The 25,930-nt window shown below is 43.1% G+C and overlaps 1 protein-coding gene across 3 annotated transcripts; it reads left to right on the top strand.

The window, feature by feature from the left end:
• Nucleotides 1-13,693: 13,693 nt before the first annotated feature.
• Nucleotides 13,694-25,857, top strand: LOC103638392 (U-box domain-containing protein 6). 3 transcript variants are annotated; one of them, XM_008661321.4, is made up of 6 exons: nucleotides 13,694-13,986; nucleotides 14,935-15,026; nucleotides 16,778-16,963; nucleotides 17,102-17,209; nucleotides 23,367-24,532; nucleotides 24,831-25,857. In XM_008661321.4, the coding sequence occupies exons 2-6, from the start codon at nucleotides 14,970-14,972 to the stop codon at nucleotides 25,603-25,605; spliced, it is 2,292 nt and encodes a 763-aa protein (XP_008659543.1). In that variant the 5' UTR covers nucleotides 13,694-13,986; nucleotides 14,935-14,969; the 3' UTR covers nucleotides 25,606-25,857. The 3 variants fall into 3 exon arrangements, with proteins under 3 accessions (XP_008659543.1, XP_008659544.1, XP_020399602.1); XM_008661322.4 differs by lacking the exons at nucleotides 13,694-13,986; nucleotides 14,935-15,026; nucleotides 16,778-16,963; nucleotides 17,102-17,209 and adding an exon at nucleotides 22,502-23,261; XM_020544013.2 differs by lacking the exons at nucleotides 13,694-13,986; nucleotides 14,935-15,026; nucleotides 16,778-16,963; nucleotides 17,102-17,209 and adding an exon at nucleotides 22,561-22,744.
• Nucleotides 25,858-25,930: the final 73 nt, after the last annotated feature.

Raw genomic sequence — 25,930 nt, 5'->3', positions numbered from 1 at the left:
GCGCAAGGTTACTGGCGGCGAGGGGGACTGAATCCTGAGATCTTTCTGTGGCACTATACCATCAGAACCCCATTCAGTCAGTTTGACAGGGTCATCTGCAGGGCATTAATCTCTGATTTCTATGTAGCAACTTGTTAATCTCTCTGTAACAAATTTCTAGCCCTATAATCCAGCTACAATCTTGCTATAGTAACCATACTTGAATACTTACTGGATTATCTTCAAAAGAACTCCCAAAGTTCATCCCAAGCCACTGTCAGTAAGATTTCAGATTCTGGGCTGACTGACAGCCCAACTTTGAGTCCATTTAACTCCAACTTTTGCACAACACTTGTGTCTGATGACTTAAACAAAGTTATACTCATTTAGTAACTCTTCAAATTTGATGTATTGACCCTAGGCAAATTCTTTATGCATTATGAGATATAAGGCTCCAAATATGCCCCAAATTCACTGAATTTCAGACTTAGGCTTATATGGCTTAAGTGGTGTTTCTTGCAAATAAGCCCAAATCCCATAATTTGATTTGCAAATCCTCAGATGTGTGAAACATATGATTTGTGGTGCTCTAATACTTTGGTTTTTGCACTTTGTGTCCAAAAGTGCACAAAATTTACACTTAGCCCCCTAGGGTTCCATCTCAGGGTTTTCTAGGGGTCTTTTCAGAGTGTTTAGTACTTCAGGGTTTTGGGGTCACTAAAGTCTATCAAAGATGATATCGTATGATCATTCCTAATGAGTTTTGAGGTTTTAACTTATTTGGGCTTCATTTTCACTCATAAGCCCCATTTAGGGTTAAGTACTCTACCCCAGGGTTAACCATACATCAGTACAACTTGTTTGAATTCTTTCCTAGTGAATGCACTCTAGGTATAACAAACACATGATATGTCAATGCAAATGATGTTATGCTCAAGTTTTAGTGACAGTAACACCAGGGGTGTTACAGCATGTGTCTTGGAATTCCCACAGAAATGGGATGATTGTCTGCCGTTGGCATAATTTTCTTATAATAATAGTTATCAAGAAAGTATTAAAATGGCACCGTTTGAGGCATTGTACGGACGACGATGTAGAACACCCTTAAATTGGTCAGAACCCGGAGAACGGTGGTTTTCAGGCCTGATTTGGTTAAAGAAACGAAAGAAAAAGTTCAACGGATAAGACACAACCTGAAAGAAGCTCAAGCTCGGCAGAAAAAACTATGCGGATAAGTGACGTCGACCATTGGTTTTTCAAGTCGACGATCATGTATACCTGAAACTATCACCAATGAAGGGTGTTAACCGGTTCGGGGTAAAAGGAAAATTGGCACCCCGATATATTGGCATGTTCCCCATTCTTGAGCGATGTGGACCATTGGTGTACAGACTTCAACTGCCCGAATCGTTATCTGTGGTGCATAATGTGTTCCATATATCTCAATTAAAGAAATGTCTTCGAATTCCTGATCGAACTATAGATGTGGTGGATGTTACTTTGGAACCATACTTGACTTATTTAGAACATCCCATTCGAGTTCTGGATCAGAAGGATAGAATCACTCGAAAGAGGACCCTTAAGTTTTATAAGGTACAATGGAACCAATACTGAAGGTGAAGCTACCTCGGAGACTCAAGACTTCCTAGAGAAAAAAATTCCTAGGTTTTTAGCTTCATGTAACCTGTAAGATTTGGATACTTTATTGTAAAGTTGGAACAACCTCACCCCACCCTTGCTCTGTAAGATAAATATGGAAATGAAGTTGTGACGTGTTTCCTTTTCCATTACTTACCCTAGGACCTTAAATCTCGGGACGAGATTCTTTTATGGGGGAAGAATGTAACACCCCCTGGTGTTACAAGAACTAAAACTTGGGCATGGCATCATATGCATTGACATGTCATTATGTTTGTCACACTTAGAATGCATCCACTAGGCTAAAACATCAAAACAAGTTGTGATGTGATGACTTGAAGTGCTTCTTAACCCTAGAATAGGGTACTTAACCAAGGGATTGAGGTGTATGGGTAGGTGCGATACCAAATTGAGTATTATCTCAAAATTTAGTGGAAATGTTCATAAGAGACTAAACTTGGTGGATTTGAGTGGCACATAACCCCTAGAGTACTCAAAACCCTAATTGAAACCCTAGAAACCCTAATTAAGTGCCCTATAAGATGATTTCAATTTCTATGCACTTTTGGACCAAAGTGCATATATCAAAGTGGTAGAGTATAAAAAACTAAACAACTTTTACATTGGAAGATTTTCAAGTGATGTGGAGCAAATTGAAGTAATTTGCAAAAAGCACAATGACACCCTATGGTTTAAACTATGAAAATCAGTGAGATTGGGCCAAATTTGTGCCCTTGTATCTCTTAGTCCATGAAGATTTTTCCCTATGTCATTACAAAAAATGGTAGAGCTATGTTAGTAGTTCAAGTTTGATTAAGTAACTAAGCCTTGACGCTGTATGGAAATTGGGATAAAATACCCTAGATGTTAGGCTGTCAGACAACTTCAGTTCTGAAAATTAAAGTTCAGTGACATTTAGTCAAATTTGGAGACAGTTTGTGGTTAATTCAATGGAGTTAATACTAGGGTCACTATGGCAAAGTTGAAGCCCTAACATTAGTGAACAAATTTGTTGTACCAAGCTTGGCCTGGTGCTGTACGATTTTTGGAGTAAATCGCTCCCAAACTTCGTCTGTCATGCAGCTCGGGATAGTGTTCAGTGATGAACAATAACCTGACGAAGATCGCCAGGTTTAGTGCACTGTCACTGGTGATCTCGCGCTGAGATCCGAGTTTCACCGGGGAGATTCGTGCTCGGGGCGAAGTGGATAACTGTGGGGGGTAAAAGATCTAGCGGGGGTGGATTTGTTCGCGGGCAGGAGCTTATCAGTTGTACTCGATTGTCGTGCGACGTGGCCGAGCGGTCGATGTTGTCGTGGGACACCGGCGATCTCAATTGTGCCATGCTGTGGTCCTTTCACCAGGTAACTATAATTGTGGCAAGCCTAGAGTTACTATCCTTGAGTTGTTATGCCAACGAGCGCCACGACAAACTCACCAGTGCAAACTCTTGTCACCGCCATGATCCAAATCTCCTTCAAATTCGGGACAACCGTGGCCAGCCTCTATAAATTGAGTGCTTCCCTTGCTCTGCCCCCTTATCACGAACCCAATGCAACTCTAACCACGGCCTGCCATCCACCATAGCCCGAGCAATTGCGATTTCCCCCAAATAAGTTCTCTGCGCCACCGCGAACACCACCTCCGTCGACCCACTGCTCTGTCCCTTCAACCGTCTTTCTAACCGTCGTTCTTGAGTCCTGGTAAGTTGCTGAAGCTTATCGTGCTCCCAATTTGAACACTACTGCGCTGTGTCATTAGGAATGGGCCGGGAAAGCTTCAAATCTGCAGGTGCCGTAGACCGAGCTCTAGGATGGCGTTCGGGCTTAATTGTTGATCCTGAGTGGAGCGCCAAGGGTAGAATTAGGTATAGAACAAATTCGAGCAGGGGTTATAGGGTATAACGGCCGGTACAAGTTTGCCGGAGCAACCACTCCGTCATCCATGGTCGGGGACCTGGCCATGCGAAGAAGAAAGAAAGGAAGGACTTAAGTGCACATGTCAGTGAAACATGTGAATAGGGTATAGGGATTCTTTACCGGTTTTTCAAATAGTCGAGGGTCCCTGCGCAAAATTGCCAACGCGGGTGCGGGCACGCGCGTTTTACCTGGTCGTGGGCCGGTTCGGGCTGGAATGAGCCGAGTCCTGTTCACTGTTTTTCCTTTTCTTTTTAATGACAGATTAAGAAATGCATAGAAAATAGTAGAAAATGATAAAAAAAATATGAGACCAATTTTGATAGACACCTAAAATTATTTAGTATTTAATAAAAATAGTTCCAATATTTTTATTCCAAACCTAGAATTATTTAGCATTTAAAGATGCCTAAACCCAACCTTTTAGAATTTTAGAATTAATTTAGTAGCTCCAAAAATAATAAAACTTTTTGGGTAAGCTTAGTTTGATAATTAAAGCCCTTGGGTGAAGTTTGAAATGATTTGGACATTGTTTGGTCCCAAACCCAATGAACTAGCCTCCTAGGGTTTAATTGCCTAATACTGATAGAATACTAACTTAGGAAACCCTAGTGACTAGTGTGTACCGTGAAGGAAAGTTGTATTCAAGATACAACTTAGTATGGTTCTATTATGTAACTGCATATTCATAAGTCATAAGCATTCATGTATATGTACTGTTATATATAGAAAACGAGGAAGAGATTGTAGTTGAAGAAGAAGTTGTCCCTCCAGCTGAGAATCCACCAGTCGAGAATAACTTCTACTTTGACATCTGTGGAACAGACCCAGAACCTCCTGCAACACAAGGCAAGCCCCGGTGCATTTACCCCTTTTCTTGTTGTTTTAAACTCTTTATCACTTGAGATGATGCATTAGGTGATAAGAGTTGTGTGCTAAACCATTGTTGCATTTCCTTCCTTGGAAACTGATTATCATTCCTTGTTACCTGATTTGCTTAAAGTTTTCTGATGCTTAGCTTTGCTTTAGAAAACAAAATGTTTTGTTTTAAACAAAAGGTGATGCTTCATATGGGATGGGAATTTTTTAAAGAAAAGACTTGATGGTGAATCCATCATGGCCGTGATGGGTTCAACATCTCAAAAGATGTACCTCTACCAGGTACCAAACTTTGGATTGTAAATGATAAAGACAATACCGGGCGGGTGACTTGCACGAGCAAGAAGTCTCGGTATAGTGTCTCCGTCTGAGTTGATTAAGGACTGAACCGATGTAGGCTTGATGATCGAGGACCTTTTAACTGGCCACATGCCTCGTCATGGGTAAGCTTTGCCTCGGTCGGACCAATACCAGAAAGGCCAGCACGCAATGGGAGTGGAGAGATGGCGAGAGTAGCGTGCACCCTCCGTGGCAAGAGGCTAGACGGTGGTGTATCTATGCTCTCGGTTGGCGTGAACCCATTCTGGTCTTGAGAAACCCGGTGGCGAGTTGACATATGCAAGGGTTAAGTGCTACATATGTCGTGTGGTTGGAGATCCCTAGCTAGGTATTAATCGATTTGGATCGACGTTACTTCTCGGACATGAAGACTTGGTCACTGACTTACATGTAGCAATCCAGTAAACTGAAGGGATGATAAAAGACGGCTAGTATAGGCCAAGTGCCTGAACTAGGATAGAAAGAACTCTAGATGCAGGTGACTACTTAACCTGGTAATAAAAATGGACTTTTTAAGGATCCACTCATAGTAAGCTTTTCTGCAAACATGAGTCTTTGAATTTTGATGAGCTTTACCTTGATTCCCAAAAGCCAGCATATCCTTGAGAGTCTTTTTCCTTTGTCGGGTAAGACTTGCGAAAGTACACTCCGTACTCAGGGTTTTCGAACCCATGTTGTTGTAGGTGATGAAACAACCGAGTTTTGTTGTTTCTGCTCTAAGGTGGTGCTAAAATAGGAGGAAGATCACTAAGTTTGTTGATGGGAGGGTGTTTTGCCTCCTAGTTATGTAATATTAAGTGCTGCACTCGAACACCCGTTATGTAATAAATATTATCTCTATATTTGGTATGAATGTAAATTATATTATTGTAATCCTTCCGTTTATGCGTTTCTCCGATTATGTGTGTAATGTCTGCGTGATGGGTGAAGCGCTCTTGGTCGGTATGATGAAGATACAGATAACCGAACTTGCCGAGTGATTACGCGCACCTGCATGACTGTCTAAAGTCCTTAGGACAAGGACATCTGTAGGTGGGCCTAATACCTTAGGAGGTTCCGTGACACAAGCCGAGCAGACTGGCCTTTGAACGTAATCTCTCTGCCTCGCCGGAGGCAAGATTCAGCCTGCGAGCGCGATCTCTCCACCTCGCCCGAGGCAAGATTCAACCCACGAGCACGATCTCACCGCCTCACCTGACCCTGGGTCCAGCCTTCGGGTGGTTTCTCCGCCTCGCCCGACGTCAAGTTCGGTCCTCGGGTGAATTGTCTGCCTCGCCCGAGCTCGGCCTCAGCCACCTACTATGTCGCGAATCCCGTAGACGGCCACTCCGCCCAACTGTAGCGCACGTCATGGGATGGCTCAGCCAACGCCTCGGGAAGACTTCTGCCTCAACCAAGTAGGGAATTTGATCTCGATAAGCACAACAGGAAATCTTGACATTATCCCGCGCCAGGGGCGTCAGCGCCCCTGTAAGCATCCTTTGGCCCATACCTCGACGCTATTACAACAACTATGGCATGGGAAGCCTCTCCTCAGGGGCTCGGGTGTACGGACAACCCATCGGCTCTCTACGGGCAATCAGCAGACGTGGGTCAACAACACAGTACGCAGTCACATCGACTTGCAGACGCCAGGACATCTCTCCTTTGAATACAACACCCAGCTTCACTTAGTACACTCCCCTTCATGTATAAATAGGGCAGTGGTCCCTCCAAGAGATGAGGATGGATGACAACCACAAGAAGGACGGGCAGACAAACACTCACTGCTCCACTTTGTCTTAGATATAGGCACTTGCCTCAATCATCTCTAGGAACATGGGGACTTCCCCTCTCCCACCGTGCTTGTAAACCCCTACTACAGGCACCACGGTGCGAGTAATATAAGCCCCATCCCCCTCTGCTGGAAGTAGGGCCTTGTGTTGCCTGAACCAGGATAACTACTTGTGTCTTCTCGCACACCATCTAGAGTCCGGCCACACGACACATTTACTAGTTGGTTAAGGACCCATGGTCCAAACACCGACATCTACGTAAAGCAATCATTCATTCAACGCACTTGGGGAACAACATAGAAATAGTACACCAAACATATGCAACTGAGTAAGCACAGGTTTAACGGAAAGGTATAAACAATCAAGTGAACTATAGGTTCTAGGGTAGATTAATATACCTAGTGGTCTGTTGTTCTCCAATTACTGCCTATCACAGTAGATGAATTACATAACTATATCTATCTTAGTGAATTACTTATTTAGATAAAGTTATTCCATGGATGGGCCATACATTAATTGAAATTAAACCTACAAAGTTAAGCACTTGCACATTCATTAGGGTTTCACTTTTATCTTACCTTTAATAAATATTCTATAATTTTAAATTAACCTAGATTCTAGCCACAAAATTAGGACATGCAAACAATGAATGAATATAATTTAAACAGAGCATTTTGCAATTTGAACCACCCAATTTGGAGTTCATATGCAAAAGATATGAAATTTACAAGTTTTAGAATTCAAAAACACTAAATTAAACTTATTTCTGTGATTGAAATAAAGTCTAGGGGCCTATCTACAAGAACCCAGGGACTCGGCTGAAAGAAAACTGGACTGCATGTTCTAATTCCAGGGAACCGAGTGTTTCTTTTACAAAAACAACCAATCGAAGGGGTATCGGGCTCCCTCGGCCGTTGGATCTCGGATCAACAGTCAAGATTAGACCGGTGAGTGAGCGCGTGGACGCGGGCGGGCGTGAGCGGCTGACAAGTGGGCCAGGGGCGAGCAGCGGCTGGGGCAGCGGGGCTGACAGGCTGGGCCCAGTCGTAGGGGCGCGGGTGACGGAGAAATCTGAGCGGTCGGAACCAAGCGGGCGGTCGGGATTAGGTTTGATCTATTTAAATCTGGGCCATTCGATCTGAGATGAACGCCAGGGATCTAATGGTCAGCCTGAGCGGGGGTTCCCTAGCCGCCAGCAGTGGCGCCGCTCGTGCCCACGGTGGAGGTTCGCCGGAGATGAGGGCGAGGGCACGCGGGGCCCCGGGGCACCGGGAAGGGCTCAGGGAGGTTCGGGGGAATATGGTGAACGCGACTATGGGCACCGCACCAGCACTGGGGCACTGGAGGGTGGTGGTCCATGGTGAGGTGGCTTGGTGGCGGTGCAACTCTACTCCGGTGAGCAATCGCGCACAACCGTGGGCATGCAAGGGGGAAATAGGGGCAGGTGTAGGTTGGTTACCATAAGAGAAGGCTTCGGGGCCCTTGAACGGCGGTAGAGGCACGACAAGATCTTAGGTCGACGGCGGCAGCACTGCGGCTGCGGAGGAAGACCGGTGAGCGCGGGTAGAGAGAAACAGAGGGGGAGGGGAAAACCGAGGGGTGTCCCGGGTTGCTGACATTGAGGCGAAGCTCACCGAGGTCACGAACATGGTGAGGGCTCGACAACGACCATGGAACGCACTCGAGACCAAGGCAGACGATGGCGGTGTCCTCTCCGGTGTATGCATAGTGCTAGGCGAGGATGGGAGCTCTACGAGGGTGCGAGTGAGGGAGGGAAGGGGAGTGAGTGGGGGCGCGGCTTCAATAGGGGTCGGACATGTGGGGGAGGTGGCCAGGAGATGCGGGCGTGCGGACGGGAGGTTAGAGAGATAGAGGGAGCTGACAGGTGGGGTCCGTGGGTCAGCGGGAGAGAGCGCGCGGGTGAGTGGGGTGGCACCGACAGGCGGGACCAACTGGCAGAGGGAGAGAGAGAGGGCAAGAGGCACGCGAGCGCGTGCTGGCCGGGTTGGGGAGGGGCTGAAAGGCCGAGTGAGGGAGGGAGTTGGGCTGCTTTAGCTTTTCCTTTTTCTTTTTAATTTATAATTCCTTTACTTTTTAGTTCTATCTTTTGAATTCTAATCCAACCAAACCACAAATTCAAATTTAAAACTTTCAAACATGTGCATCAACCAAAAACAAAGTTTAAGCTCAACATGATGCAACAATTCATGTCTCCCCTAGGTTTTAATATAACAAAGAAATAATACATCTCCCAAATAAATAACCAAAACTCTTTTAAAAAGGAAGAGAGAAAAAATCTATAGAGAGAAGAAAAGGGGTAACACCTAAATTTGATAGATATTAGAGGATAAAATTTATACTCCCAAATTCAGGGTGTTACAAACCTATCCCCCTTAAAAAGAATCTCGCCCTCGAGATTTAAGGTTGGCTAGCAAAGATCTCGGTAACTATCGATTAGGCATGATTTCTAACCATCTCGTTAGTTTTCTCACAGTTGGCATCACATGGTGGCCAACCTTGCTCCATCTTCTCGGCATATGCTATGGCCCACAAGGGCAAGGCGACGTCCGATGTCAATTACAACCCGGAGGACGGGCCCAAGGCATATAGCAACCCCGTCGTCTATAGCCACCTCAGTGAGTACACTGCCAAGGCACATGAGGTCCATGGGCCAGATTACGATCATAGGACTGAGGACATCGATGGAGATGTCCTCATGAGGATCAGAGGAGGCAAGAGGCATGGGCGGTACTAGATTGCCGACTGGGCAATCGACTCGTCGTCCACTCCCACTCTGTCTTAGGTGCGAGCAAGGAGCACGAGCGCTAGCCCAGCCATACGACCTCGACAGGATAGCTCACATCATCGAAAACAGCAACTCTAAGTTAATACTTATCTATTCGTCTTTCATTGATTATTATATATATTCTCTTTTCATTATAGTAACATTTGGGCGAAATATTACAGACTCAGCTAGATGATGAGAGGAGGCAACGTGAGGAGATGGAGAAGAGGATGGCGAAGATGTTTCAGTACATGCAGAGCCTTGGCGTCGCATCCGGTTTTGCTCCTCCACCTCTGTTGTTCCCTGCAGCTGACCCTACTCAGATCCATACTCCTGTGAGTACCAAAATTCAAGTCCTAGATGATATATATTCATCTAGTCTCACACATGCAATACCTTCCCTGTGCAGGGACAATTAGTGGCATTGAACAACTCTCATGGATCGCCCAGCCCTTCACCGAACCAGTCTAGCCGCCCACCTCATTGAGATACTTTGTGGGCATGATCTTATGTTTGTAGGTTTTGTTAATACTTTGTGAGATAACTTGGTCTGAACTTGTTGATGTTGGTAATACTTTGTGAGATACTTGAGACATGTTTGTGAGTGTTGGAGACTTATGTTTGTGTCTAAACTTGTTTGATGTGGTGATATTTATGAGATTTATGGTCTTTGTGAGATATGTGGTGTGTATGATGTATGTGATGATTTTGTGATATCTGTGATGTATATGTGATGATTATGTGATATATCTTTCTATTGTTTGGATGGAATAATAAAAACAAATAAAAATGTGTTATTCTGGTCACTTTGCCGACTGTAACACCCCAGAAGAGGTACTTTGCTGCGTGATATGACCATAGCACTCGACAAAGAAGACACACTTGGGAATCGGTAAAGCTTCTTTGCTGAGTGTTGTGTATGAGGTACTCGGCAAAGAATCAACCTTTGTCGAGTGCCTCCTAATGCACTCGACGAAGAGACTGTCAAAGGGGCCCACTGGTGCTCCTGTTGCCGAGAGCTAGTCGATCTGGCACTCGATGAAGAAGCAACCTTTGCTGAGTGCCTTCTAGTGCACTCGACAAAGAGACTGTCAAAGTGGCCCACTGGTGCTCACGTTGCCGAGGGCCGGTACAGAAGACACTTGGCAAAGAGGGAGCATTTGCCGAGTGTTATGGTGACACTCGGCAAAGTCTTTGTCACCGTCACTTGGCATTGTGACGGTGACTTTTCTTTGCCGAGAACTAGGTGGCACTCGGCAAAGTATTTGTCGAGTGCCCGACAAAAAGTACTCGGCAAAGAGGTCGTTGATGATGTACAGTTCATCGAGACTTCCTTGCCGAGTGTCACACTCGGCAAAGAGTTTGCCGAGTATTTTTTAGGCTTTGCTGAGTGCCTGAAGCACTCGACAAAGGAGTTGTGTTCGGTAGTGAATATCTTATGCACACATATCATTAGTGTTGAGAGTACAACACAATAAATTATCTTTTATTTAGGAAATCACAAATATATAGAATACAATTACATCATGAGAATATTTGAAAAATAAATGGTAGTTATAGGCAATGCCACCTCTATAGTTGCATGTTCCTCTTATAAGAATTCAGACCCCATTGCAAAGTCACTTAGCGATTATATCAGGTCAATGTAAAAATAATTAAGGTTTGTATCTCATACAAAGAACAATTAAATGTCATGCTATATCTTTAGCAAATAAAATGAACATAGATTGAAATATGTAGCTAGTCAATGGATTACAAAGATCCGTATGCTTCATCAAAAAATAAACTGCAGCTAATATAAATATCTTATACCAAATACCAAGAAGTCTAAAATAAATATAGTCATGAATAAATAGTAAAATCTCAAGAAGACCATATTCTATAAGGAATAAAGTCAGCATTGTTGTGAATGACACAATCTTATTGTATATATCATATAATCTCTCAAGCAGCACTACAGGAAAACGATTAACAGTTCTTGAGAACCAAAATTGACCACTAGATGCTCCGGCCCCATAGGCCGGACAGCCCGTGGTTCGGACGGTCCGCGGTGGCATGCAAATGGTTCTCGCGTACCTAGAATCTGTTAGGATTTCGGGTTTCTAGCGGGATTTGTTAGCAAAACCTGCGGGGTTAACTTGAGAATGGACTTATAATGGTACGACGATGAACCCATGATACATGCATAGTTCCTTTGTCTATTCAGGCTAGAGGGCACCTACATTCTATACCTTTTGATCCATTGATCAGATGGTCATGGCCGAGAAAGATGCAATCCAAAATGGCCATTATGCATTAGAGCTCTATTGAATGAGGGCCTTATTGGATTAAAAAGTCGGTGACTTGCATCAGGCTTAGTTCTTACTTCGGGAATATGTTGACTTGTGAGATCTATTGTTTTCAGAAGACTGATAGCAGTACATATGCTTTTGGTTCCTTACCCTACACTAAAAGGTAGGGGCATATAAAAGTATGTTGGCGCTGATCTGGGTGCCAAACACTGGAACGAACTACCTGGCGGTGCTCTTTATGGAGACACGAATAGTCCGCGACATAGGGCTGGGCAGTCTACGACCTAGGCATAGGAGCGTATCCTCCTTTGCACGCTTCCGGACAGTCCATGACCTGGGCGCAGGAGTGAATCCTCCTCTGCACGCTTCCACACGGTCCGAGACCTAGAGCCGGACTGTCCACGATGGCGCAGAAGGTCTTCTTCTCCACGAAGGACCCTAGAACTAGCCCCCGAGAGAGAGCCCGTCGAGGGGGAGAGTTCCAAGGTGTTGCTAGGCCGTCCGGTGTGTCTGTAATCGGCGTAGCGTCGAAGAGAGATTGTTGTGAAATACTAAACTAGATCTAAGCCTAAGGCTTGATTACTCCTACTCCTAGGAATTGAAAGAACGATGCAAATACGGTAAATTTGATAATTAGATTTGATTGGATCGATTGTGGGGGTTTAATCGGATGTAACCCTTCATCTATATAAAGGGGGTCTAGACCCGTTACAAGTCGGTTCTCGAGTTAATCTCGGAGGTTTTGCTAACAAATCTAGCTAAAAAACAAGAAACCCTAACTGATTCTGCGTATGCGTGGACCATCTGCGTCGCCACATCGGTCAATTTCGGTGCTCAACAACAGCCAAGAACCAACATTCTTACTCTAATAATAGACCAAAGTATTTAAGTACGTAGGCCTAGGGAACCCGACGGTCTTAAGTATATCGACATCGACGTTCTTAATTTAGTCATCATTTTTTAATCTTTTCCTGTGGTGTAGAGAATATACCTTATAAAAGGGCAATGTTATTCAAAAAATGAGAGTTATCTGTTTCTTATTGAGTTTTAGTGCATTGTTTCTAAGTCTTTCATACCGTTTAGAACGAAATTAAACATAGACAAAACACCCACTCTCATTAAAAGGTTTCTATTTTTATAGATTATAGGTATTTAATTGCATGATCTATAGAGTTGGTAATCGTGCCATATGAGTTTCATTAATTCTTCTCTTTTCTTTTTGAAAGAAAACGTTTACGCATCATTAATTAAAAGCACTTATGTGGCAGTTTATTAAATGTAAATAAAACTCTGGTGAATTTTTTTTACTAAGACTAGGCTAAAGAAGAGTTAGCGTATTGAAACTCTAATATACACTTTAGAAGCTGGTACTCCTTATCGTAGATTCGTAAGCCCTGCAGCCACCGATCCTGTACCACTTGAAAAGCTAGTGCTCGGCCGCCAACCTCATGGACCCCGGGTGGCCCCGGTAGCCGCCTTATTACCACGTTCCACGAAGACGACACGAGTCAGGGAAACTTGAGAATAATCTCATCTTCATAGATTCTACCCTCTCTGCAGCACAGTCTGAAAACCTTCAAGGAAAAAGTGTGCTTATAAAGCACTAACTAGTCAATGGCTAGAAGATTTTATGTAGTTTTGCTTATCTTATTTGTAATACTTTTAGGTGCTGTTTGGTTCAAAAATTGTAACGCAAATGGTAATGGTAATGGTTTACGCTCGATTACTGGCGGTAACAATTTTGAATAGGCTGGTATCAAATTTTAGTGTGGTATCTGATTACGGTTGGACTAAAACAAACATGATTTAACGTTATCAGTTACTCATTACGTTACAAATACGTGAACCAAACGGCACACTAGTTTCTTGATTGTAAATAGTTAGTGCACTTTTTGTCAATAAAAAAAGCAAGTAGAAGCTATTAAAAAAGAAAAGAAAAATCAAGTTTAAAGGGCACCGGCGTGGTGGTGGCATTTTTTTTCTCAAGTGGAGGGAGACGAGATGGCGACTTCGACGGGAACTTTTTTCTGAGTGATTAATGAGCAGACTAGCACCATAGCATGCGCGGGCGGGCACCTGCCCACTTGCGCACCTGAGATTAGGTTCCGATAACGTTTGCATTGCAGCCGCCACTCCCTTTCTCAGCGCTTTAAGCTTTAACTCAACTCCATTCATTTCCATAACCCCTGTCCAACGGTCCAACCGAGTGAGAGTGAAAAGCTTCCAGTTTTCGTCTACACGCAGTGCAGCAGCGGCCATCGTTAGTGACCTTTGCCTTTCCCCATGCGTGCTGCCCTCCCCTCCCATCTCGCTGTTTCCCTTCTGAAATCCCGAGAAAAAGAGGATCGAGCCAGGAATCTGCAAGCTTCTTCCTTGCTTCAGAGGTGGGCTTATTTTTGTTTTTCTCTTTTTTTTAAAAAATACTGTTGTTGTGTGTTTGGACTTTGGAGTGACAAGAGCTTAGTTCTTCCTTCTTTTTTCTTTATAGTTCCTTCTCCCCAGTTTCGTTAGTTCATCAGATAATCACATGCTTAGGTTTGTTTTCCATTCTCTAGAAACACGGAAACAGATGTTCCTGCCTTTGGTTTTTTTTTTTTCGTCCCGTGCTCCAATCATCTCCGCCTAATAATAAGAATTAATTACGACTGCGCGCTTTGTTAGAAAACAGAAAGGTTTCACGTGCCTACTATTTTTTTTCTTCTTGCCAATTATTCAGTCACGGCAAGGAAATTGGAGTGCTCAAAAAAAGTTTTAAGAAATATTGATAGAGGAATTTTATTTGCGTGTCAGGTACTATGATATGTAGACAAATATTTATAAAAAGGGGATTACTTCATGATAGCTTTAGCATCGGTCTTACTTTCATGAGAATTTTATTTTGAGCAAAGTTCAGCGGACTGTTGGAATGTGTTTGAGGTGATCCACATGATCATTCGACATGTTTTGGGTGGAATGAGGTGATTCTTTTTATGTTTGATTGAGGTGAACATTAGTTCTACACATATGAATTCAAATGGATACGGGTGCAGACAAACAAGGCTAGGCTGCTTTCAACGCGTTCGGCTTCAGCGGAAAGGCGGTTGCGGCTGTACTAATATTAGCTACAGTGTTCTGCAGTTCATCTCTGCAGCTATAGCCGCAGCTATCACATCCGAACAGCTTTTGTCATCCTTCTTGACTTCTAAATTCTAATTATGCGCAGTTATTTATAAATTAATCATTTTGCGCTTTAGCTTTTCTCTCGCAATAAACATTGAATAAAATTTGAAGTTAACTCTATCCTTTTTCATTTGTCCACTGATATCATTGTTTATCCTCTGGCTTCTTGACAGTTTGAGAATCTTGTGGTTGCTTCTTCCCTCTGTGAATGGAGAAAAATAATGATGAAGCAATGGGTACACCACGACACAACGCTCATCCGAAGGTATAAATTGGATTTCAATCACTTAGATTTACATAATATATGAAGCTTAAAACAGTTCTCATATTGTGTTCCATAGACACAACATTGAAGCTCATATGATTATAGTTCTGGTCCTAAGGACATAGGAAAGTCGCCATAAGTTGTTGTTTGGCGTTTGCTGCAAAATTAAAACTACTGGATTGGTACCGGACATAGCTACTTTGACGAGTGCTTCAGTCACTCGGCAAAGCACAGAAAACACTTCACAAACTCTTTGCCGATTGTGACTCTTGACAAAAAGGTCTCGGTGAACTGTATATCGGCAACGGCTTCTTTGTCGAGTACTTTTTGTTGGACACTCGGCAAAGACTTTGCCGAGTGCCACCTGGTACTCGGCAAAGAAAAGTCGTCGTCACGGTGCCAAGTGGTTTGTGTCATGGTGTGGTCCACAACATCAAAACCAAAATCAGAGACTATGTCGTTGTTTGGCTTGAATTCTAAAAATTGGCATCGTATTAAGAGAGGCTTTTCTTACATAGGTCGACAAAACCCTTGAACACTTGCCCCACTCATACACAACGACATCGTAGCCCATGTGAGAATAACCGCGACCATGGTCTGAACCTTAGAGACCTAACCAACTCAGTTAGAGGACCTTTTGCTTTGGTTTCAGTTCTCAATCTGCATCGTCATGTGTTGTATATTTAGCTTATATCTATAACCAGGTTTGGCCCATCTAGTAAAAAACTGAGTAGATGACGCACCCCTAGACCAATCTTAGCAATCGGGAATGTGGAATGTGACCACGTTCCTCATTTCGGAAATGTTCGCTCAATTTCAGAAATGCGGGAACAATCTCGTCTCCATAGTGCTAAAACCTTTTTAAAGTACCATACCAGTACCATATTCCCGTTCCTCGACCCTATCGATCTGGGAACCTCATTACTAAGGGACCGATCCATGTTGTACTGGGCAACTACTGAACCCAACTATGTTGTAAAATAACTCACTACAGGAAAATTACAAAGATTCAAGACTCTCAATAATACATCAATAAAAGAGTGAACTAGTCCATGGGTTCTTAAACTTTTCCTGTACTTTCATATAGGTGCATAAACTCTCAAATTGATCATATGGATCTTTCAAATTTTAAGTGGTTCATTGTATGTCCATTTCAGGTCCAATCATTGACATGGACTCATATTGACCTTTGAGAGTTCATGGACCTACTCATTAGGGTTCCTTTCATTCTTAATAAAAGATATGCTGTAGAAAAAACTCGAGAGGAACGGTTGAGTGAACCTTTTTTAATATTTTGGAAGAGAGTTCAAAATTGAAATGTTTTAGTGAAGATGTAGCTAATAGTATTTTGTCATTTTCTGGTACATTTATGCTATGTTCTTTTTGCTACTCCTAATACAGATTCACTTTCTTGGAAATTTCATTTTTAAAATAAAGAACCATTCAAAATTTGAAATCTTTGTTATTGCAATACCCATCCATGCTTTATGATGTTAAATATTTGTAGCATGGCATTAGTAATTAGTAATTGTGTTATATGCATCAAGTACATTAACTTTTGATCCAGTTTGGTGTTTTATTGTATCAGGTACATGTTGAACTTAGACTTTATATTTCAAAACACACAGAACTTAATGTCTTAATTAATTTCCATTGGTTGCTTGTGCAAAATAGGATTCCTGATTCATTATTTATATATTATCAAATTGATTATGTTATGTTAATACTTTATTACTTTCCTACTCTATTAGGTTCATAGCAAAATGTGCAAGGAGTTGACTTTGATGTTGGATAAGGTTTCCTCTATTCTTCCATCAATAGAAGATGCTCAACCAGGATGCAAAGCAGGTGTAGATGAACTATGCAACCTATACAACATAGTTGACAAAGGGAAACTCATAATACAGAATTGCGTTGAATGTAGCAGCCTTTACCTGGTATGATATTCCATTTCCTAGATATTAAAGATCTACTATGAGTTGCTTTCTGATGCTAATATCTCATTAGTGCAAATTCATTTACCTTTGAGAGATTTAAAAAAGGATCTTCTATTTTTTATTATGCTTATATTTTAGGCTATTACTAGTGAAGCGACTACAATGCGATGTGAAAGGATAAGGAACTCATTGCGACGGAGCTTGTTCCTAATACAGAACATGGTTGAACAATTGTTAGCTGATGAGGTTAGTTTTGTATATCAAATTATAGTACATGAGCTGAAATAACAATTCTTATTGAACAAATCTTTTGTAATTATTTGTGAAAAGGTTTAAAGTGTCAATCTTTATTTAATTGAAAGCAAAGTTTCTGTGAGTAGCCATTTGTTACAATAACAATCAAGCATCCTTAATGTAATTAGTTATAGGTGAACCTCCTGTCCTAGCATTGCATGTGACGAAATTGGGGGAAAGTCTCTCTATTTCTCGCTGGCACACACACACTTTCTATTCATTGTTTCCACTCTTAAACAAAAGACCTCTTATAATTCAGTATTTACACCAACACTTTCCCTTAAAATGGGCTAAAATATCTTACACACCCGTCTTATTATAGCTTAACCATTACCACTAGGACCTAGACCCTTTGTAAAAACAATTCGCCAGCTGACTACGTGATTTTACATACTCTATCCTTAGGATCCTACTATCTAGCTTCTTCTTAATGAAGAATCTATCAATTTTCACATGCTTAGTGTGGTCAAGCTAAACTGAATTATTTGCAATATTGATCACAACAATGTTTTCACAATGAAGCATCGTGATCTCACTTCTCAACAATTTGAGGCTCTTTCAATAAGCCTCTTAACCACATCATATCATATAGGCTCAATTCTATTGCCCAATCCACATCATAGTAACCCTCCAAATTAAAGTGTCCATTCTTCTTGAACTGTAACTTTTTCCTAGGGGTTCCCTTCAAATACCTCAAACTTCTATAGACCACTTCCATATGCCCCGTTCTAGGATCATGTATATACATGCTTAACGCACTCATCGCATAGGCAATTTAGTCCTTGCATGACATAGGTATAACAATCGCCTAACCAATCTTTGATATATTTCTCTATGAACTGGATCTCTAAACTGGGTATTGGTTAGATGATTTATATCAATAGGAAAACTATATTGGCAACATCGAAGCATTCCAGTTTCTACCAACAGATCAAGGACATATTTTATTTGAGAGATAACAACTTGATGGCCTAGCAATCTCAATCCTTAGGAAATACAAAAGTGGTCCTAGATCTTTTACCTCAAAGGCTCTTCCTAGTTCCCCTTCAATCATTTGATTTCCTCCACATCATCTCCAGTAATCACTATATCATCCAAATAGATTGTCATAATAATGATAAATATTCCCTTATGTTTATAGAAAATTGTATGAGCATCATGCATTGAGTATATCCCATACCACAAACTACTTGTTAGAACATATAAAACCATGTGCAAGGTGGCTATTTAGCCCATATAGTGACTTTTAAGTCTACACGCCTTCCCCAAATTCTGCAAACCTTGGTGGGATTTTGTTATAGATCTCCTTTTAAGTTACCATGAAGAAATGCATTTTTCACATCCAATTGATGAAGTTGCTAACCAGAATTTAATGTAAAATAGATCAAGGTTCTAATAGTACCCATTTTTTCCACATCAGTGAAGGTCTCATCATTATTAATCACATATGTTAGATTATAGCCTTTTACAGCCAATCTTGTTTTATATCTATCTATGGAGGGATAGATATCCCCTGGGTCCTCATAACATAGATTGGATCCATGGACCGTTAGAAGGCCTGAGTGGACCGGATGGCTAGTTTTCGTGGGTTGGTCGGCTAACTCAGACCTAGAGGCGACGCAAGACTTGAAGCCTAAGGCATTGTGGTATTCGTTTTCGATAAGGCCGGCGCAAAGCTCTGTGTCGCACACAAATCAGAACAAATTTTTGAGAACGTAGGATGAGCCATAAGGAAGAACATCAATCTGTATTCTTGATCTTGTTGTCTATATAAGGCAGATCAGGTACCCTTACAAAAAGAGACCCGTGATCACACTTTGTAACCTCAAATTGAAAGTAAGATCATCTCCACAACACACATGAGGTAGGTATTACACATTCTAGCGGATTGAGCCTGTATAAATCATTGTGTTCAATCATGTTAAGCACGAACCATCGAGCTACAGTCGATCTCGTCAACCATAAAAAGCACTATGTGACCCATCCCGCAGTGTGTTTTTGGTACCAAACACTGATAATTGGCATACTAGGTAGGGGCGACGACATCAACAATGGATAGCTCCATGGCCATCATCATCACCAACGTCGTCAAGTACACCCCTAGTGAGATGATCTATTTTGGATCTATCTCATGCTTTGCGAATACAGCAGAACCTTATGCCACATTGCCGATGAGAAGAAAAGGTCGAGGGGCAGATGGCTACAACCCTGACTCGGAAGGACTCCTCATCAAGTCAGCGACGACTCCCATGACAACTATGGCTAGACCTTGGCTGGTCGTTGCACCACCGCGAGCCACACCAACTAATCCCTAGGTTTAGGTGTCCCAATCAACAACTAGACTGTATCGGATCGTCACCACGCCGCCCAAGCGCAGACCTACGTCAACACATTTGCCCTGGACGAGTACCATCATGTCTCCAACTCAACGCACTCCATTTTCCACTTCTCTAACTCAGATCAGTCGGATAAGAAGGGAGCACAAGCCAAAAGCCTGTTCTCCACTATGGGCTTGCTAGAACATTTAACGTTCATGTCTCTAGCAATGGCTCCCAGAAGCCGACCAGGAGAGAAAGGTCCCCCTGGCCAGGTTTCGACCGAGGCTCACCATCACCATCACCACCCATAGAGCGCACGGCTAGGTGGCGCCAGGTAGTTCAAGACACCACTCCTTGCATGGACTCACGCTCATGCGAGGCCCGCTATCCCAAGATCTCCAAGCCACCTCAAGCCAAGTAGACAGACACTACTGTCACTAAGCATGCAGTCATGATCGCCAAGACTGCAACATCAGAACCACTTCTCTACTTCCCCGACATTCTTGTCCTCGCCGACGGGGCAGACAACAACTCTGTCTCTGACAAAAAACACACTGAAGCAGGAGAAGATCCGCAACAAAGCGACACACACTAACATTGGAATCGTCGACGCAACATCCGACGTCACCACATCATCAGTGGATGGGACCCGACTCAACCAGTCTCCCGTGATGAAGAGTTTGAGACTGGTGAGACCTCAAATGAAAAGGAGCTTTGTTGACGAGGAACGCCCAATGGAGAGACTGCTACAGCACTAAAGAGCGTGCACGTGAACGCAAGACTACTCGCGAGCGCGAGCGTAAGCTGGCTAAGCATGGCCATGGGTACCTGTGCGTCCCACCGTCTATCCCGCACAACCTTCTGTTGGACTTTGCTTGGGTCATATAGACCCCGAGCCAGGTTGGTGGCATGCTCATTTAGATTGCCAATGGCCTCCCCAATTCGCCAGATGGGGACATCTACTGATAGATCCTCACTTAGGCAGCAAACCATCTCCTATTGTTGGTTCCTACAGAGGAAGATACACCCCGAGTGGCTAACAAATCCTATTCTTGTACTAAAAAAGAATAAGGTATACTAGCGCATGTGTGTTAATTATACGGATCTCAACAAACACTGCCTGAAGGATCCCTTTGAGCTCCCCAGGATAAGATCAGGCCATAGATTTCACCACAGGATTTTCCCTGCTCTCCTTCCTAGATTGTTATTGTAGGTTCATCAGATTAGTCTAGCTAAAGAAGATTGAGAGAAGACCATCTTCATCACGTTGTTCGAGGCATTCTACTACACCTCCATGCCCTTCGAGCTGAAGAATGTTGGAGCAACATACCAGCGTGCTATCTAGATAGGTTTTTATTAGCTTGATGCGTTATCGCTCGAATCTTAACCCTGATAAAGGTGTGTTTAGGGTACCAGTTGGGAAGTTACTTGGCTTCATCGTCAACAACCGGGGGATTAAGGCAACCTAGAGAAGATTGATGCCATTCTCTAGATGGAGCCCCAAAGATCATAGAAGAAGGTACAGAAGCTAACAATGTACGTGGTAGCAGTAAACTGGTTCATTTCACGCCTTTGGCGAGAGGGACATGTCATTCTACTAGCTTCTCAAGAAGGTGGACATATTTTAATGGACACCAGAGGCACATGAAGAATTTAAAGCCCCTAAGAAGTTCCTGATGACACCCTCAGTCCTCAAATCCCCATACCGGGCCACTACATATTAGCAGGCTGAAGATTTGGTCCTCTACATCTCGTTCACGACTCACATGGTTAACACCGCGTTAGTAGTCGAGCATCGGGGAAGGACATGTTAAGATGGTTCAACATCTAGTCTACTTCATCAGTAAGGTCCTTGGTCCATCTAAGATAATGTATCCTCAAGTACGACTCACATGGCCGACGAGGATGAGGCCGACCGATGGGATAAGACTGGATGGCAGAGGGCCGTTGGGGGATGCGAACGGGCACGAAGCATAGACATGATGCATTAGAAGCGTAACAAGTGACCTAATGGCCTATTTGGACCACATGAGCTAAAGCAAAAAGACTAAAATTTAGTCACTTATGAACTAAAAATCCAAACTAGAAAAAGCTAAAAGTGACTAAATTAATATTTTTTACTATTTTAGTCACTTTTAGCTGTTTTTATTTGGATCTAAATGACTATATTTAGTTACTTTTATTTTAGCTCGTGACATTCAAACAGTCGCTAAAAAGCAATTTGCCCCGCTTCACGCCTCCCCCACTCACGATTATAGATGGCCAATTAGCACTAACATGATGGGCCGACACAGGCACGGCAAAAAAGTACGGCCCAGACACGACCCGACCAAACTAGCATAGTGCCAGTGCTTGGCACTATACGACTATAGTACCGTGCTTAGGCCGCCATCTCGACTCGTATTGCTGGCACGAGCACAACACAGTTATATTTTTATTTTAAATTATTAGCATACACACATATATTATCAATTTTACACATAACACAAGTGTAGTTGAGTCCTCCTTATTACAAGGGCGTGACACACACGTATATTATCAATTCTGCACATAACACAAGTGTAGTTGAGTCCTTGTTACAAGGGCGTGGTTAAAGACTTTCTTAGAGCCTATTAGGATTTGAGCCCCTCGCCGCACTCTTTTTTGTTGATTTTCAGCCGATTTCGAATATTTAGATGCAACAACCCAATATGGTAGCGGGCCGGTCTAACACGGTTAGTAGGCCGATGGGTCGTACCTGAGCCATTGCCGCGGCATGTGGGCCTGTCCAGCACGACACATTTCGCTAACTAGGCCTAGCAAGTCGTGCCCAAAACGGATCATGTTGTATGTTCCACGCGCTGTACCATCCCCGCTTTATAATCGCCTCACCCCCAATTTCGATGCAACAGACTAACATAGGTCGGTCCGACACGGTTAGCACACAGATGGATCGTACGTACCTGCCCCAAAACGGGTCATGATGTATGCTCCGCGCGCCGCGCCATTCCTGCTTTGTAATCTCGCGCCTCCCTCATCCCAGATCTAGCGCAGTCCACTCCGACACTGCCCTCCGTCCGTCGTCCTCTCCGCTCTGGGGCTCTGAGCCTCTGACCTAGGCCGCCGTCCCCGCCGCGCATGCCACCGTCTCCGCCATGCAGGCCGTTGTCCTTGCCGTCATCCACGCCATGTAGGTCGCCATCCCTCCGCACAGGCCGTCGTTCCTGCGGTGCAGGTCGCCTTCTCTATCGTCGTTGTCTTAAGGTTTGCGGGCATGCCGCACGCAAGTCATGCCCGTGGGTAGCCGGCACTGGCACATAATGCTGCCCGTGGTGAGTGGTGGGTGTGAGCGCGGATACACAATTTTACTGGCGGGAGGCGGGTACAGGTCTGTGAGACCTGTATCCACGGGTAAAATACGAGTTGCCATCTTTAATCATAGATGCACCAACAAGGGGGCAACCATGGTTGATGTCATTTCTTATCACCACCGCCCTTTGACCATCAAATGCGTCATATATGCACCAAAGGCACAACAACAGATCAATCCTTGAAGGCCACTAAAAAGCATATCCGGGGTGTATATGGCGTGGTGGTAGAGCCTCTCGTCGTGGGGTATATATGGCGTGGTGCTACTGCTAGGGGAGGTTGCCGCTTGCGTATGGGACGGTGGCCTGCTTACACTGGGCTTATCATGTAACATTATGGTACCTGATGACAATTCTATTTTTTTCTTACTACTAACACATTTGATGAATTCATATTATAGCTTACAGACAGCATATTTACCTACACTTGACTATTTATCACAGGTGGCTGATGTCCATAACGATCTTCGAGATCTGAAATTCATTGCTGATCCAGCAGAAGAGGATGCTGGAAAAGTAATTCTGGAGATGCTTCGGCATTCTGAAGTATCCGAACAAACGGAGCTTCAGACTTTCCTTGAAGCAGCTTCCAAACTGAACATTACATCACCTAAAGCTGTCCTAATTGAAAGAAGAGCAATCAAGAAACTACTTGCCAAGATCAATGGCACTGATCATAAAAAGGAAGGAATCCTTAAGTACCTCCTATATCTTGTTAGGAAATATGGGAAGAATGTCAAGCCAGAGACTGATGAAAAGAATCAAAATCTGAATGTGGCAACTGAAGTTTTGAGTTTAGACTCTGTTGTTAATGTCATCAATACTGCAGAAATATGCATTTCAGCTACAGAGTCTGCCAATATGATATATGATGGTCAGAGTAGTTTATCTGGAGCAACCACACCACCTCAAGAGCTCTGCTGCCCATTGTCTTTGAAGCTGATGCGAGATCCTGTGATAATAACATCTGGGCAAACATATGAAAGAGAAAATATCGAGAGATGGTTCAGTGAGGGATATGATACTTGTCCTAGGACAAATATGAAGTTAAAGAACTTCACGGTAACTCCAAATACATGCATGAAGGCTGTTATTCATAACTGGCTCAAAGATCATGAGCTTGAATCTACTGATTTGCCTAAGCAATTTCAGAATTATTATTCTGTATCAAGTTTGCACAATATCTCTGCACCTCTAATTATAGAAAAGAATAGAGACTACACAGTTGATTATAGCAGCTCATCTTTTGGACTATCAGGTGCTAGTTATATATCATCCCCCATGAGGGAAACAGAGCAGTCAAAGACTAGTTTTGACCAGTTTTATTCTAATGCCAATTTCCAGTTGTATTTGTCCTTCTGCAACTTTGACAAGGCAATGTTCTTGGGTTTCTTTCATGAGCTATCCGAGCTTCCCTTTGAACTGCAAAGAAAAGCTGTCAGAGATTTGAAGACTTCTCTGAGCGGTGAAAATGAAATTTGGCATTCTATGGTCTACAATGGGTTTTTTGAAGCATTCCATGAATTCCTCAAGAATGACAGTGGAATTCACACACTGCAAGCTCGAAGGGCTGGGATTCAGTTTTTTCTTGCTTTCCTTTCTAGTGGCAGGTATGAATTCACACACTGATGTCCATATTCTACATGCATGGTACATCTTATTAGTTATTTGAGTTCTGGCACTTAATTTTTCCCAGTTTGTTATCAACAATAGGAAGCCATAAATTGGCTTACCTATGCCAATTATGAACTTGTACTTGGGTTTCCTTGTCTTTACCTAAAATTTATTTTATTATATTCTTTTTATTATTAAAGATAAAGACATGGATGCTAAGTATAAGACTGTGGTTAGTTCTTATGTTTTCATCCAATGGATACTCATAAAACGTGTGCTTTCCTTTTGATATAGGGCTCGAATTCCTTCAGTTTGTGAAGATGTGGTACTTCTGATTGCATCACTACATGATTCCGAGTTCAAACAGGAGGCTCTTCTGATTGTACATGAACTGCTTCAGGAACCAAGCTGTCCAAAATCTAGTCTCATGGCCTCCATTCTTTCTCCTTCAGTGTTTGGAGCTTTGGACAGTGGAGAAACCAAGTGCCTGGACCTCGCTCTGCAGATCATCTGCAAGATTTCATCTGATAATGATATAAAATCTTACCTTCTTTCGTCCGGAATAGTGTCGAGGTTATCTCCGCTCCTTGGTGAAGGAAAGATGACAGAATGCTCTTTGAAGATTCTACGGAACTTGAGTGACGTGAAAGAGACCGCAGGGTTTATAATCAGAACAGGTAATTGCGTCAGCTCCATTTCAGATCATCTGGACACTGGAAGCCACAGCGAACGTGAACATGCGGTGGTCATCCTTCTAGGGGTATGCTCCCACAGTCCTGAGGTTTGTTCACTTTCCATGAAGGAAGGCGTCATCCCAGCCCTTGTAGACTTATCAGTGAGTGGAACCAAGGTGGCAAGGGATTGCTCGGTCAAGTTGCTTCAGCTTCTGAGGAACTTCAGGCGATGTGACCAGTTCAGCAGTTCATGCTCAAGAGAGCTTGCTGTCGATCATGTTTCAGAGAACACTCGCAATGGTTCAATTTGCATGCAGCCGATATCAAAGTCAGCCCGGTATATTTCAAGAAAGCTCAACCTTTTCTCAAAACCTCGGTCGCTGACCCTGGCTTGAGAAATGGAAGGGGTCGGTTGGATCGAGCCCTATTCCGCAGCGCTAACTGCCAGATGTACAGATAGTAGCAGGTAGCGTTCGTCGAGATGAAATGTTTGTGGGAGGCTTTTTAAAACTCACCATGTATTTCAAGAGTTTTTATTAGTTTTTTTTGGATTTTCTTTACTGGCGCTACAAACAGTAGATGTATGACTGTTCGAGCTGGAAACCTGTGCGCTTTTTATCGTAGCATTGTCTTGTTTACTTCCACCATAACAACTGAAAGTTGCAACCTTCGCTACCGGAACAAGCTGCTTTGCCGGCTAAAAAAACACTCGGCGAAATT

The sequence above is a fragment of the Zea mays genome, chromosome 9 (genome assembly GCF_902167145.1).
Source record: "Zea mays cultivar B73 chromosome 9, Zm-B73-REFERENCE-NAM-5.0, whole genome shotgun sequence".
Lineage (NCBI taxonomy): Eukaryota > Viridiplantae > Streptophyta > Magnoliopsida > Poales > Poaceae > Zea > Zea mays.
Note: the sequence above shows the minus strand (reverse complement) of the source record. Positions and strands in the feature narration are given on the sequence as shown.